Below are 15884 nucleotides of genomic sequence, written 5' to 3' on the forward strand. Positions count from 1 at the left end.
AGATACTGCCTCGTGGGGAGGTGGATTAGCTACGCCAGCTGGAGAGCCCCTCCCATTGCTGCAGTGAGTGTCTGCAGTGAAGTGTTTCATGCAGATAAGCCCTAAATTAAGTATTTAGAATCTGGAGGATACTTCCTAACGGTGGTTTGGGAGCGTAAGGGTACATACACCAGCACTTAAAACACTACAGTGGCACAGCTGCAGCTGTACCACCATAGTGCTTCAGTATAAACACTCACTCACTCCACTAACAGGAGAGGTTCGCCCGTTGCTGTAGTTGACCTAGCTACCACATTTTGGGGAGGTGGATTAACAGAAGAATTCTTCCATTGGCCTACCATTGTCTACACCAAGGATTAGGTCGCCATAGCTACATCTCTTAGGGTTGTGAAAAATCCACACTCCTGACAGATACATCTTTCACACCCAGGGCTGTCCCTAGCCATTCCGTCTAGTACACTGGCAAAAACTTTGCCAAGTTCATGTACTGGACAGTGGACTTGTAAGCATCTGCTTTAATATGTGGCCTGACTGGTTCACAGCTTCTGGATTAGGCCTCAAATCTTGCACCAGGCCCAGCACTCCAGGCTCTCTCTACTGCAATATGAAATCCAATTAGTCAGCTAATTAGATTCTCAGATGGTTGATCCCTATTGTGATAGTCTGACTGCAATTAGCTCACAGCTGTTTAGAATAGAGTTGTTAGTAACATTGTATAAAAGAACTCTTCTCTTACCATTGAATATTGGAAAACAGTTTAATACAATGAAAATGAAATACTCAACCTTAATTATCACTGTTCATACAATCATTATGACAGTAGTTTTTTTCCCAATTGTATTGCAGTTGAAATGCCTTCTTGGTCTTTCGACTCAGAACAGAGGGGAAAAAATGACTCTGTAATTGAGAGACCCCTTTTCAAAATACATGGTAAAAACAAAGACATAAGACAGCTAGTTTGGTGGGCCATCTAGAAAATAATGTAGCTGGAAAGAAGTGAACCAGAAGTGAAGATGCTTGTTGTCCATTAGAGACTGAATATAGTGATGGGAGAAGGGGAAATGAACAGCAGAAAACATCTGTGACCTACTTACAGAAAGATAGTTATTTCTCTTGGGAACCACTTTCTACACATTTGATGAATAAGACTTGATCCAGCAAAGTCTTGTCCATGTGCAGAACTCTAAGCATGCAAGCAGTCCCCTTAACTTGTTCTTCCAACCTGAATTCAATTGAACTACTCAAGCACGTGCATATCTATAAATCCATGACAAGTCTCCAGAAATTCCAGTTGGAAGAACAAGTCAATAAGACTACGCACATGCTTAAAGACACCCATGAGCTTACGTATTTTGTGGATTGGGGCCTAACTAGCTGAAGACATGGGATCCAGGAGTGACAGCTTCCATTCCCTGCTTCACCTTTTACATGAACACTATAGTGGGATAGAATTTTGTGCAACTTTAAGTAGTACAATATTCCTTCTGGCTATATTTTTCTCCATTAAGAATATACATTCTCACTCAGGAAATGTCTGAACTTCGTCAACTATTTTGCTGAATAACACAATATTCAGTTCCATAGGATAAACAGGGATTCTTTCCATTTGCCAGTATCAGTGACATTTTATCGCTGGGAACGCTTTTCTTTCATTTACAAAATTGATACTCTACCTCAAGTAGTGATTGTCTTCTTATTATACAATATAAGGCCAGTTTTTACAATATACCCAGGTAGTTTGCAAGTAGATGGACTCCCACAACACTTCATGTACAATTCCACCATTTAGTTTTGCCTATTTATTCCAGTGCTTTCAAGTCCACATTTTTCATTGTGTTTAAGTCACCAATTTCCTTTTGCTGCACTGAAGTAGATGTGGCAGGAAAAATGCTGCAGTCCCATCCTCTGGTAGAACATTAAGGAAATCCCTTAGATCCAGTTCCATGGCAACCACTGATAAAGTTTCTGCACAGGGAAAGAAATATAGATGATTTTAAACATAGTAGAAGTGCAACGCACTATAGAGCTGATCTTTAACATCACTAAATCAGCAAAATATTTAAATACTGTGATTACAGTAGATTTAAGATTTTACCCAAATAGCAGCAGATACATTTGGCAACTGGGGAATAGTTTGAGAAGTGAGGGTAGCAATTCAGGGTTGTTTATGGATGAAGTATTGAGACACACCCCATTATAACGTCTGTCTGACCTAATCACCTCAACGTACAACACCAAATCCTAGGTGGGTCTCATCTAGCACCTTCAGTGCTGTATAAAATTGAAAGGAAGCATTAAAATGGAGCTGACGGTGTAACACAGTAGTTGGTACTTTGGGAGCAGCCCATGAGACAAAGCTATCTGATTGTAGGCTCTCCTGGGCCAATTAATATCCATTACGATGAGAGGATAATGGTCACACAATGAGCATCTGACAACAGAAGTTTACCACTTGTATACCACTTCTAACAGTGATTGCTGCCATGCACTCTATGGCAACCCAGTGGTGACACTCCTCTAGTCACACATTGTGCAGATGTTGTAAAAGGTCTGGTCATAGAAAAAAAATGACTAATTTTATTCATCATTCTGAACTGGCTATGAAAGAGTCAAACCACTAGTCTAATTTTTATTTCCTCCATAACAATGAGTAAGGGGACCATGGCAGCTGCCATGGTTGGTCACTGCCCTTCAGCCAAGTTTCCAGAGGAAAAGGGAAAAAAAGTTCCAGTCTCAGGAAAAGAGGAAAATCAAACATTTAGACAAGTCACTTCCTTTGGCTAAGGATCCAAATCCCCCAGAACAAACACTTGACTGCTTCCTCTTGTGTAATCCCAGTGACCACAAGCAACACCATGGCTTCCCTCAGCCAAGAGTCCAGCTATGACATCCTTACTGTCGTTAGAGTCTCTGCACACCAGTACAGTTCTCAATACAAGCCAGGCAGTTATTTCCCCAAGCATTCCTTTCACCTGGTTTGGCTATGGAAATGAGTAATTACACATTACTTTCAACGGATAATTCTGTGATATCTTTACCTGTATTTATATCTGTAATAATCTTTAATTCCTGTCATGCATAATTAGTAGGACTGTCAAACGATTAAAAAAATTAATCATGATTAATCGCGCTGTTAAACAATAAAATACCATTTATTTAAATATTTTTGGATGTTTTCTACATTTTCCAATATATTGTTTTCAATTACGAAACAGAATACAAATACAGTGCTCACTTTATATTTACTTTTGATTACAAATATTTGCACTGTAAAAAAAAATAGTATTTTTCAATTCACCTAATATAAGTACTGTAGTGCAATCTCTTTATCATGAAAGTTGAACTTACAAATGTAGAATTATGTACAAAAAATAACTGCATAAAAAAAAAAAAGAGTAAAACTTTAGAGCCTACAAGTCCACTCAGTCCTACTTCTTGTTCAGCCAATTGCTCAGGCAAACAAGTTTGTTTACATTTGCAGGAGATAATGCTGCGCGCTTCTTGCTTACAATGTCACCTGAAAGTGAGAACAGGCACTTGCATGGCACCGTTGTAGCCGGCATTGCAAGATATTTACATGCCAGATGTGCTAAAGATTCATATGTCCCTTCACGCTTCAACCACCATTCCAGGGGACATGTGTCCATGCTGATGATGGGTTCTGCTTGATTACAATCCAAAGCAATGCAGACCGATATATGTTCATTTTCATTATCTGAGTCAGATGCCACCAACAGAAGGTTGATTTTCTTTTTTAGTGGTTTGGGTTCTGTAGTTTCCACATTGGAATGTTGCTCTTTTAGGACTTCTGAAAGCATGCTCCACACCCCATCCCTCTCAGATTTTGGAAGGCACTTCAGATTCTTAAACCTTGGGTTGAGTGCTGTGAGATTTCTAAAGATAGCTACATTGGTACCTTCTTTGCGTTTTGTCAAATCTACAGTGAAAAAGTGTTCTTAAAATGAATAACATGTACTGGGGTCATCATCTGAGACTGCTATAACATGAAATATATGGCAGAATGCGGGTAAAACAAAGCAGGGGACATACATTTCAAGGAGTTCAGTCAAAATTTAATTAACATTTTTTTTTAATGAGCGTCATCAGCATGGAAACATGTCCTCTGGAATGGTGGCTGAAGCATGAAGGGGCATATGAATGTTTAGCGCATCTGGCACACAAATACCTTGCAACACCAGCTACAAAAGTGCCATGCAAACGCCTGTTCTCACTTTCTGGTGACATTGTAAACAAGAAGGCAGCAGATTATCTCCTGTAAATGTAAACGTACATGTTTGTTTTAGCCATTGGCTGAACAAGAAGTAGGACTGAGTGGACTTGTAGGCTCTGAAGTTTTACATTGTTTTGTTTTTGAGTACAGCTATGTAACAAAAAACCCCTACATTTGTAAGTTGCACTTTCATGGCAAAGAGATTGCATTACAGTACATGTATGAGGTGAATTGAAAAATACTATTTCTTTTATTTATCATTTTTACAGTGCAAATATTTGTAATCAAAAATATACACCGATTTCAATTACAATACAGAATACAATATATATGAAAATGTAGAAAAACGTCAAAAATATTTAATAAATTGTTTAACAGTGTGATTAAAACCGATTAATCACGATTAATTTTTTTAATCGTAATTAATTTTAGTTAATTACGTGAGCTAACTGCAATTAATTGACAGCCCTAGTTAAAACAATAAGGATGTGTGCAAAAGCTTACTGCACATTTCACAGTACTGCTCTGCTACTCTCTGCTGAGTTACATTATATGTAGAGAAAGATCTTCCTCCCCAAACTGAACGATGGTAAAATACCATGCCGCAGCAGTTTCTGGAGGAAACGGCTTTCAAATACTTTAGATGCAGTTCAAAGGCTTTCGTGTATGGCCTTCAGTTGTAAATCAAGTTCTTTACCTTTCAGCGATGAGATGAGAATGGAGTAGTCATCTCCAACATATCTGGTTCGTTTACAAAGTTCAGGAAGCAGTTTGTTCCACCAGAGAGCCTAATTCGTCCAAAAATAAACCCACAGAAGAAAAATAAGTTAGTGGTGACTATGAATAGTAGGTGGTGAACACAAATTTATTTTTAATAAGTACTTTGAACTAACATCAAAGATGGTACAAAAAACAGTGGTGTAAGTTGAGATGGGCCTAGTAATTAATTCGTTTGCACAGTGCTTTGAAATGCAATGTTTTCAGACTTCAGTGTGATCCTTTTTAACCCAGCAAATTAGAGTGATGATAGCACCCCCTAGCCGCTGAAGATAAGGCTATGCCTGTTTCTGACAGGCTGTGCATGTGGTTCAGACAAACTACAAACATACATAATTAGTGCAGGGGAAAAAAGTTAATGCAGTATTATGGTTATGGATTTAACAAATAAGGTAAGTCTCTCTTTATAGCCCTGTGCAGTGTGGGTAAAAAAGTGTTCTAGGAGAACTTTGTGCTTTTATGTTTCTTGACATACCCCTTCCACCGCCAATAATCTTAATGTTGCATGAATACACAATTTAAATTTTAATAATGCAAAAAGCTATTAATTTTATGTTTACAAAGACTGAGAGGAGGAAAGAAAACACTATCCATCTCTCTTCAAACTTTGTGGTCTCTTTCTCTTCTCCCCTTAGTCTTTGCCTGCAGTATTGCAAGGCTACAATTACCCCAGATATTGGTTTTCTCCGTTTCACTTCTTGATCAAGGGCCAAAAGGGAGCACACATGAGCCCCAGCTGTACTGTAGTGACTGGGGTTCCGGCATTTCCACTTGCTGGAGTGTCTCCGCCTTAAGTTATGTCCACTATTAACTGAACTATTGCCTTAGTGAAGTGAGGCAAATAGACCCCCAAGGATCTGTACTGGGACAAGTGCTGCTCAACATATTCATAAATGATCTAGAAAAGGGGGTAAACAGCAAAGTGGCAAAGTTTGCAGATACAAAATTACTCAAGATAGTGAAGTCGAAAAGCTGACTGTGAAGAGTTACAAAGGCATCTCACAAAACTGGGGGACTGGGCAACAAAATGGCAGACGAAATTCAGTGTTGATAAGTACAAAGTAATGCACATTGGAAAACATAACCCAACTATACATACAAAATGATGGGGTCTCAATTAGCTGTTATCACTCAAGAAAGATCTTGGCGTCATTATGAATAGTTCTCTGAAAACATCTGTTCATGGTGTAGTGGCAGTTAAAGCTAACAGTGTTAGGACACATTAGGAAAGGGACAGATAATAAGACAGAAAATATCATAATGCCACTATATAACTTCATGCTACGCCCACACCTTGAATACTGCATGCAGTTCTGGTTATCCCATCTCAAAAAAAGTACATATTAGAATTGGAAAAAGTAACAAGAGGGGCAACAAAAGTTACTAGAGGTACAGAACAGCTTCCAGATGAGGAGATATTAAAAAGACTGGGATGGTTTAGCTTAGAAAAGACGACTAAGGAGGGATATGATCGATGTCTATAAAATCATGAATGGTGTAGAGAAAGTGAATGAGGAAGTATTATTTATCCTTTCACATAACACAAGAACCACAGGTCACCCAATGAAATTAATAGGCAGCAGATTTAATACAAACACAAGGAAGTACTTCCTCCTACAACACAGTTAACCTGTGGAACTCATAGAAAGGGGATGTTGTGAAGGCCAAAAAATATAACTGTGTTAAAAAAAGAATAGACAAGCTCAAGGAGGATAGGCGCATCAATGGCTGTTAGCCAAGATGGTCAGGGATGCAACCCTATCCTCTGGGTGTCCCCAAACCTCTGTGCTAGAACCTGGGACTGGACAACAAGGGATAGATCACTCGATAATGGCCCTCTTCTGTTCCCTCTGAAGCATCTGGTACCAGACACTGGTAGAAGACTGTATACTGGGCTAGATGGACCATTAGTCTTACCCAGTATGGCTAGTCTTATGTTAGCAGTTAATTGGCAGGGAGTTGGGGAAAACCATGGCAGTACTTCTGGAGCCTTGACCAGAATTGGAGAGATCAAGCTCTTCCTCAAATATTATGGGCCACAGGGGAATATTAGGCAATAAGTATACAGTTCAGATGTTATTAGGGAGCAGGGAACATACTTAATCATGGCATTTTCAGACATTAATAATAATTTTTTTCTTTTTATTGTGGCAAGTTTCACATGAAAAGTTCAGCTACTTCTGAGTTACTTGTAAGCTAAAATATACTCAGCTCTCTCTGTTTACAGCAGATCAGTGTATTATTCCCCTCTCTGCTAGCAAGTAACTCAGCCATCTGAACATTTTTTCCACAACCTTAATATAAAATAAAATATCACAACTTCAGGATGAAACCAGTCTGGAAAACCTCAGCCCAAAGAGTTTTTCAGAAAGAGGGCCTATAATAAAATGTCATATATAATCCATATTTCTAAGTAACTTTGACCAGGAGCATCTGCAGTAAGAACTACCCTCATAAAAACACAAAAGCAAAAATGGGATATTTATATGAATGTGTCTTGAACTCAGTCAATGAAATCTATGAATTTTAAGGGTAAGGATGAAACTCCTATCTTGTCTCATTAAACTTGTGCACTGCAAGTATCTAAGCAACAGGTATTTATGACCTTCGGTGCTGTAACACTTGGGAAAAGACGGTCCAACCCTGCTCCCATTAATGGGAATTTGGCCATAAAATTCAATGCAAGCAGTTTCAGGTTCAGAGTGAGTTGAGGATGGGAGTTTCAACTTTAATAGAAATCTGTGCCATTTGATTATCTCTGCAGTGTAGTTCAAGTTCTCCTATGCACAGCTAACAACTACTGAAAAGAAAGAGAAAGAAAGACTACAATAAATTACTAGATTAGCATTTTAAAAGCTCACCCGATTTTCATCTTTCAGCTCATGCTGGGCATAGGGTATGAGTGCTTCAGGACACTTCTCTAGGAGCTTGTCAATGGATTTCTCATAGTCTCCTACCCCCGTAGTGCAAAGAACATGGACACTGAGACCAGCATTACTGTCTTCTGATAATGGCTCCAAGAACGGCAGAACTGAAGCTATGTCGATTGATGGACCACATAAAAGAGACTGAGGAGAAGAGGAAAACTTGCCATTTGGATGTCAAAACAGACAAAATGCTCACACGCACACAAAATTAATTTAAAAAGAAATAGTTTTAAGTCTTTCTGATATTGCTTGGTTAAACAATTAGGCCAAAAATACTGAGTAGAATGTAAGTATACATGACCATTATTTACATAATTCTTTGATTATTTTCTCTCCCATCATTTGCACCATTCCTCTTTCATAGTTCAGTTTGACTGACAGAGGTATTGTTTTAACAACAGCTTTACATCTATATTCATCAGTAACACGCTGGACTGTTTAGCAAGAGGTTTAAACTGTCTTACTTCATGTAGACTCAATGCGAACTAAATTCTGCCCACCCTAAGAACCAGAATCACCTAAGAACTTATGCTGGATTGTTTGATTATTGTAAACAAGGCCTCCACTAAACCTGGTGTAGTTCCTGTACTCAGTCACCCGAGCTGCCATTGCTCTACAAGAAAGTACACAGCCTTGGTATTGACAGTTCACCCCAATCCCCCTTGATTTAAAACTAGTTTTCTCCCTACAGCGGAGATATTACTCAATTTATTATGTGGTCCTCTGTCACAGATCCTAGCGAGCACCATCCCCAGCAGCTACCCACTAGGACTGCTCTGAGGGGAATACAAACCCTTGCTACTCTGGATCCCCACAATGTTTCAAGCTCCTCAAGCTGGGGCGGGGGAGGCGCGCAAAAATTTTGGCCTGAGGGCCGCATCGGGTTTCGGAAATTGTACCGAGGGCTGGTTAGGGGAGGCTGTGCCTCCCCAAACAGCGAGGCATGGCCGATCCCCTGTCTGCCCCCCACCCCTGCTTCTCGCCCCCTGATGCGCCCCCCCTGGGACTCCTGCCCCATCCAACCCCCCCTGTTCCCTGATGGTCCCCCCGGGACCCCTGCCCCATCCAACCACCCCTTCTCCCTGTCCCCTGACTGCCCCCAGAACCCTTGCCCCTGACTGCCCCATCCAACCCCCCCACTTCCTCACTGCCCCCCCAGAACTCCTGCTCCATCCAACCACCCCTTCTCCCTGTCCCCTGACTGCCCCTGGAACCCCTGCCCCTGACTGCCCCCTTCATACCTGTAGTTTTGAAAGATCTTCAGGATACTTATCACATGCAGGTCCCAATGACATTATGAAGGTCACCCAAGGGAAAATTAACCCATAATGATTACAGGAGTTTATCTAGAAAAAAAATTTCAAATCAATATGGTCACATATGAAACCCATTCCAGTGAAGGAAATCTCTGAATAAAGGGTGCCATTTTAGAAAAGTAGCTAGTTTCTATCTTGGGTAAATATTCAAACTAGAGTAGGTGAATTAAGTATGCCTTGAAGCCTAATGCGGTCCAATGATTTATTTCACATTTGTTAGTTAGAAGCCTCTCCTACCACACATCAAACAATGCAAGGCTTTAACTGTTCACCCAATGCCTCTGTTACTCCATTATTAGCCAGTTAAAATTACTATGTGAGCAGTTCAGCTGGCACCTTCCCCTCTCGTTTTTCAGACAATGCATCTAAAACTATGTTCAATTTTCCACCCAAAAGGGCTGGGAAATCCAAGTTCTCCTGAAGTTAGGTCTCTCATTTAACTCCAGATGATCAAAATCCATGGGATTTTTTCAGAACTCAAAGTTCTAAATCTTCTAAAGTAATTTACATGTATCAATTCTCTGTGTTCTGGGTCAAGTTCATCCTTGAAAGACTGAAGTGTCAAACTACAGGTAATCTAGTTTCATGTCAGTGCCCCTTGATGTCAGGAACTGGAACTGTCTTGTGGAAAATGTATGCATATTTGTCATTTTGAAACCCCCACAACAGCAGCATTAAGGACCTGTTAATCAAAAGCCAGCAGTTCTTTGCAAGAATTAACATTTGGTAAGTTTATCAACATGTAAGTTTATCTGCTTACATTCTCACTACTTTTAAGGACAATTTGTCCAGAAATAAAGCATTGCAAGATGGTTTTGTGACTGAATATTCCCTTACATTCATTTGAGCAAAAGCTTTCGTGAGCTACAGCTCACAGTGAGCTGTAGCTCACGAAAGCTTATGCTCAAACAAATTGGTTAGTCTCTAAGGTTAGTCTCACAAGTACTCCTTTTCTTTTTGCGAATACAGACTAACACGGCTGTTACTCTGAAACCTTACATGCACTGTCTGTCTCGTGCGAATGTATATGCAGTGTATAATTACCAGATCCTCTGTTGTTTTCAGTGGTTTGGTATCAGGAAGCTGCTTCCTCGATAGTCTCCAAATGTACTGTGAAGTAAGCTTGAATAAGACCTCCTGGAGTATTTCTTTCTCAGAGCCTGCTACAAGGAGGGCTTCCCAGAAGTCTACTAAGAGCTGAGGGGTAGTATCTTCATTCTTCCCACAAAGCATCTGAGCACCACAGAAGATTCAAATATTAATGAAAATCAAGATGACTATTACATTGTCTCATTGTTTACCTGTACTCCCTTGTTGGTCATGTCTTATATTGTAAGCTCCTTGGGGCAGGGGGCCATCTTTGTTCTGTGTTTGTACCTACCCCAATGGGGTCCCGGTCCATAACTAGGGCTCCTAGGTGCTAAGGTAAGATAATAGCAACAGCAACAGAAGTCCGAATGAAAAAAAGTTTCAATGGACAAGATTAAGTTTCCCTCTACGTGTCATAGTTGAGTGTGCTCCTGCTTTTGTGTAATCCTGATGTATTTCTAGTACATGTGATCCCAGATACTGTGGCGATGCACAATGCAGAAGTGCATGCAACATATTTAAACTCTTGATTCCGTAATGAATAGGTTTGGTATGCAAGAAACACATTCCTTCATGAGTTTTTATTCTGCTATCAATGGTGGTCACACTGTAAAATGTTTAAAGAGCCAAAATGCTGGAGCCATCTAAAATATATCCACACCTAAGCAAGTCCCTTTTGAAGAGTCATTCTAATCAGAGAGTTGGGGCTAACTTAAAGGAAGCACTCCCCAGTTCACTTGGCAGTGGGAGCTAATCATAGGGCTCTGTGAGGAGTTTGGAGGACTGCACCAAGGGGGACCCCATCACCATTGAACCTTTCCGTGGGCTTTTAAATGCTGGCCGGACAGGTTGGGAACCTTGATTACTGCATTTACACTGAACCCCTAAACTTGAAACCAACTACATTAACCTTAACTACACTAGCTACATCTTTAATTTCATGAGTGACTACATATGATGAATATTTAGAATGATAGAAGTGAGATCATAAAAGGCCTGGAGGTGTGGTTGGGATGGAGGTAATTTGGCTCTAAAATGAGCGAAACCCCTTATAATGAAGAGTAGTCAAGATCTGTGGAGCAATAACTCCTTAATTCTAATTTCTGCTTTGACACAGTCTCTTTTGAGGCCAGGAATAAGCCACTTGTTCTAGTTTTTCCATCTGTAATGTGAGGATAGGCCAGCCTCCCTTAGGTTTACGAGGACTAATACTTCATTTGTAAAGTGGTTTTGAATACGTACATAGAAGATTATGTAGCGTCACATCTGATTTGATATCCTTTAGAAAAGGATTTGTATGCTATGTTATTAATCCTGGCTGCAATTTTCAGAAGGGGCCCAAGGGAGTTATTTACCCAATTCCTATTAAATTTTGATAGGCGCTGGATGCCTACCTCCCTTAGCTGCCTTTGAAAATCCCAGTCTCCAAGATCAATGTGTGCTTCGTTGAACTGATGGTTGCAGAACATAAAGACGAATTTAATGTATTTGTTTGGCTAAATTTAATGGCTGGGCAGTTCACAAAAAACCCAGTTTCTTACTCCAGTTAAAATTTCTGTCAAGCTTGGTCAAGCTGAGCTTTCATAACATTTTTCCTGTTGTAACTCTGAGGACCACTCTGATTGTTTTGGTCATCTCTAGTTGTTAACACCAGGCATGGGCTTTGTAGAAGCTAAAAAAAAAAAAAAAAGCAACAACCCTGCAAACAGACAAACCTCAAAGTAAGAGTCTGCTTCTTCCAATTCAACTTTACTGTTTTCATGTAAAGCCAACATCGAAGCCACCAGCAACCCAGGCCGCGTCTCCTTCAAGTAAACAGCAAGTTCGGTTGGAACAATCCGCCCTTCTCTCTGCTGCCTCAGAAGTCTTGGTTCCCCAATAAAGCCATATGCCAGTCTCATCTACAGACACAGCCATTTACAAGTTAGGCAAAGAATTCAATCCTTCCCAAACTGAGGGCTTACTCAAGCAGTCTGGCTTATGTAGGTGAAGTGCAGGGAGGATATGGGGAGTGGACTACATTCCTTCTCACTGGGCCAAACCATGGGGCTGTAGTGCAGCTCCCAAAAGCTGCTACTTGAAGCTATGCACAGGAGAAATGGCTGCAGATACTCTGCATCACTTGCGTGGACACTTAGGCCACTGGGTCTGTAGAATCTTGGATCTCAGCCATGTGTAGCCCACAGTGCTGCCCTATACATGGCTGACATCCAAGGTGTGCCGGGGTTGCAGGCCCATCATGTGCCTTATATGGCACAAGGACTTTGCACTGGTCCTCCATAATTTACCCTTAATGTTGTAAGACTTTATTCCCTTTGTTCTTGCTCCATCTTAGGGATCTTCCAGTTCCATGAGTCTGAACTTTACTCACCACACACACACACACACACACACACACACACACACACAGAGAGAGAAAACTAGATTTGACTGTAAACCAAAACCAATGCATTAGGCGCTTTTGAAAACCTCACCCAAATGGCCTTCAATGAGACTTGTGCTCCCAAATCAATAAGGTACTTTTGAAAATACTACCCATGAATAATAAAAATTAATTTGCAGCAGTATATATTGTAATACCCCTTGCTTCCAGGGGGCTTAAACGGGCTTGCACTTTCCAATAGAAGGCTTTCAGAGAGTCAAAGAGTAGGCATCTTTGCAACTCAGACAGATTCAGGAAAAGTACTTTTTATTCATCAGCTGCTGCTGTTTATGCAGCAAACATAAATTATCATAGATTAACCTAGGGTCTGAGGCTCTCTTTACTCTCTAGGACCTACCTTGTTCCTCATTTATATTACTTCATCTCTTTCTAACTGGATGCAAAAGTACTGATGATCATGCTTTGCTGCGGAAGAGACAGCAGGTGGTGCTGAACAACACTATAGCTGATGTTTAACATATCCTAACCTCCATACTCTGCAGTTCAGAAATCAAGGCTGAGCATGTACTTAGTGATGGTTCTGGCATCAACCCCAGGCTGTGATGCACCCATGGCCTTATTTTCTCCCCAAAATTAGACACTTTGACTTCCCTTCCAAAGCCATTTTTAAACCGGATTTAAAAAAACAAAAGGGATGAGCTCACTCAAGAGCCTGACACAGTCCAATCTCTCTTGCTCTCTTGCAATACTCGTCTTTAAGTGCCCTGACCAAACCTAACAACTACTAGTTTGTGGCATTTAACCTCACACATGGTGATTTGGACTGAAACATTGACATCAGGGTCAGATTTAGTCAGAGTATAATGACCTCCCTTCAAAGTGTCTGTAAATCCATACCGACGACGACTGATATCAAGCCGTGCTGCACTACATTTTCTTCCGTTAAACAGGATTCCTACTGTAACTGCACCAAAGCACATTCTCCTCCTCTCTTAATAAGGACAAAGTGCCTTGACTACAGTCAAACAGAGGAGAGCAGTGGACTGGATACAGGAAACTCTACAGCCATGACATGGAGATCCTGCCCACAGCTCTTCACACACAAACACCAAGGACTTTTGGTGTGCAAACCAAGGGTCAGGTGGAACTATGCAACCTCTGCTCCACGGAGGGCGGGTGGGTGGGGGGAGCACAGGGGCTGCAGAAGCTACTATGCTCCAACGAATATTTAATTTATTTACTGTACTTTGATTTAGAAACACTTACGTGTTTTGTGATTAAATATTTCAATTTTAATAATATTTAATATTAAAGTAATAGTTTAATTATATGCCCATGTGTATATTAATGGGAATTCTAGCTTCCCTGGAGCACAACCTAAACAAACCCAACACATAACCCCTCAACCCACATCCTCCCAGATGCCCAATAAAGACCATTAAGTGACTGGGGGAAGAGCAAGATTTCCCTCTGCCATGAGAGACCCAACTCAGCTGGTTTCGGTTAACAGAGAATCTGGTACTAAATGGGAAGCGGACTACATGAGCAGCATTCTGTACCTCTGTAAAACAGTCCATCTCATTTTTATATGCCTCTAGGTCTCCCTTTTTCAGAGCCATGGCAGCTTTGGTTAGCGTCAATACCACTGATGGCACAATCAGTTCCACTTTCTGCAAAAGCTCCATTGCCATCAAGGGACATACATTCTTCATGCAGGAACTGCAGAGCACATGGGGCAGCTGGTTTGGTTCAGCGAGATAGAATATTTGGAGCACTTTGGCTGCTGATTCCTATTAAAATAAAAGCCATTTAAAATAATCTTAGCCTCCTGAATATACATTGGAATTAATAAATAAAATCTAACTGCTGATGTGCAGAAATGGTACAGACTTGCTTTCAAACATAGGGGCATACTGTAGTTGGTAAGCCACAGCGGTAGGGGAAAGAAACTCTACCTGACAACATGTCCCCAGAGACATTCTGTCAACTTGACCAAAATTCCTCTGCAGGGCTGGGAGAGCAGGCATAGAGTTTCAGCACCCTTTAAAGGTGTCATTTGGAGATGTGGCTTGGGCTCGGTTCATTACATTGATGGGGTAGCAAAAAAAGTTTGGACCAAGACTTTCCTAGCATGTTAGTATCCCCAGCCTTGGTTGGAACCCTGTCTCGAGCAAATGTTTACGCATCATGACCACAAAAACTACAATACATTCTTCTGAGGAGAGTCCTGAACAGGAAATGTCATTGGTAATCTCTTTGTGTTTACAGAAATTATGTCTTGTTTATATTTGGTCGGCAAAACTAAGATGGATCCCCCTTGTGCCTCTCACACGCAAAGGAGAATAATCATGAACCAACAGATATGGAGATTTCAAAATTTAAGCAATGCTTCCTTTATAAATGTCCCAAGTTCCTCGGAATAGGAAATAAGCAGTAGATTAAAGAGAAAGTTCCTATTCTTACTTTGCTTAACTCTTCATTTAAATCTTCATAAAGAGAATGATTTAAGTAAAAGATAAATCCTTTTTCGTATTTCTGTGTTCCACCCTCTACCACTGAGTCTATTCTCTTCAAAACTTCAGTTATGGATAAGCCAGACATCTTGTAGTAAGGCAGGGCAAGATGGGAATCCTTTATGTCAAACCTGAAAGCAATGGGGGAAAAAAGAATTGGGGATCTTTGCAGCAATAATCTTACAGAAAAAAAAAGGATTTCACCCTGATCTGTAAAGTGTTTCAGGCTGCTACATATTTCTACTCCATACTTAAGCTAAGACTACAAGTCTAATGAATGAGAAACCAAACTGAGATGAAAATCTTTACCGTCAGCCCAGAGATTGTATATGCAGTGCAAGTGTAAAATGGTGAAGAAAACAAGCGATCCCAAAATTCTTAAAATTGACCTAGGAGGCCATCCTGGGAAACCCAAAATTAACACCTTTCAAAATACAAACCTGCTGTAACAGTCTCCTAGGTGAGCACAACTTTCTCTGAATGCTGCCAGGAGCTTCTCTTTCTCTTCTGAGTCTATCAGACTGGGGTCCATTAGAGCTGCTCTGACTAACAAGTGAGCCTCACTTAGAAGATGGATGCAACTCTCTGTTCTTACATTTTCATATGTCTTACTGTAGTCTACCTAAAACAAATTAAATAAATACTTAG

At 40.5% G+C, this 15884-nt stretch overlaps 1 protein-coding gene across 1 annotated transcript in view; it reads right to left on the reverse strand.

The window, feature by feature from the left end:
- Positions 1 to 743: 743 nt before the first annotated feature.
- HPS3 (HPS3 biogenesis of lysosomal organelles complex 2 subunit 1) overlaps positions 744 to 15884 on the reverse strand; it is a 31150-nt gene continuing 16009 nt past the window's right edge. The window contains exons 9-17 of the mRNA XM_084638462.1: positions 15677 to 15858; positions 15187 to 15367; positions 14283 to 14513; positions 12056 to 12241; positions 10296 to 10484; positions 9177 to 9281; positions 7870 to 8076; positions 4929 to 5019; positions 744 to 1965 (exon numbers count right to left, since the gene is read on the reverse strand). Coding sequence (XP_084494588.1) covers positions 1838 to 1965; positions 4929 to 5019; positions 7870 to 8076; positions 9177 to 9281; positions 10296 to 10484; positions 12056 to 12241; positions 14283 to 14513; positions 15187 to 15367; positions 15677 to 15858 — 1500 coding nt within the window. The 3' untranslated portion in view covers positions 744 to 1837. The remainder of the gene's footprint in view (positions 1966 to 4928; positions 5020 to 7869; positions 8077 to 9176; positions 9282 to 10295; positions 10485 to 12055; positions 12242 to 14282; positions 14514 to 15186; positions 15368 to 15676; positions 15859 to 15884) is intronic.

This window comes from Lepidochelys olivacea (genome assembly GCF_965140295.1).
Source record: "Lepidochelys olivacea isolate rLepOli2 genome assembly, chromosome: 9".
Classification (NCBI taxonomy): domain Eukaryota; kingdom Metazoa; phylum Chordata; order Testudines; family Cheloniidae; genus Lepidochelys; species Lepidochelys olivacea.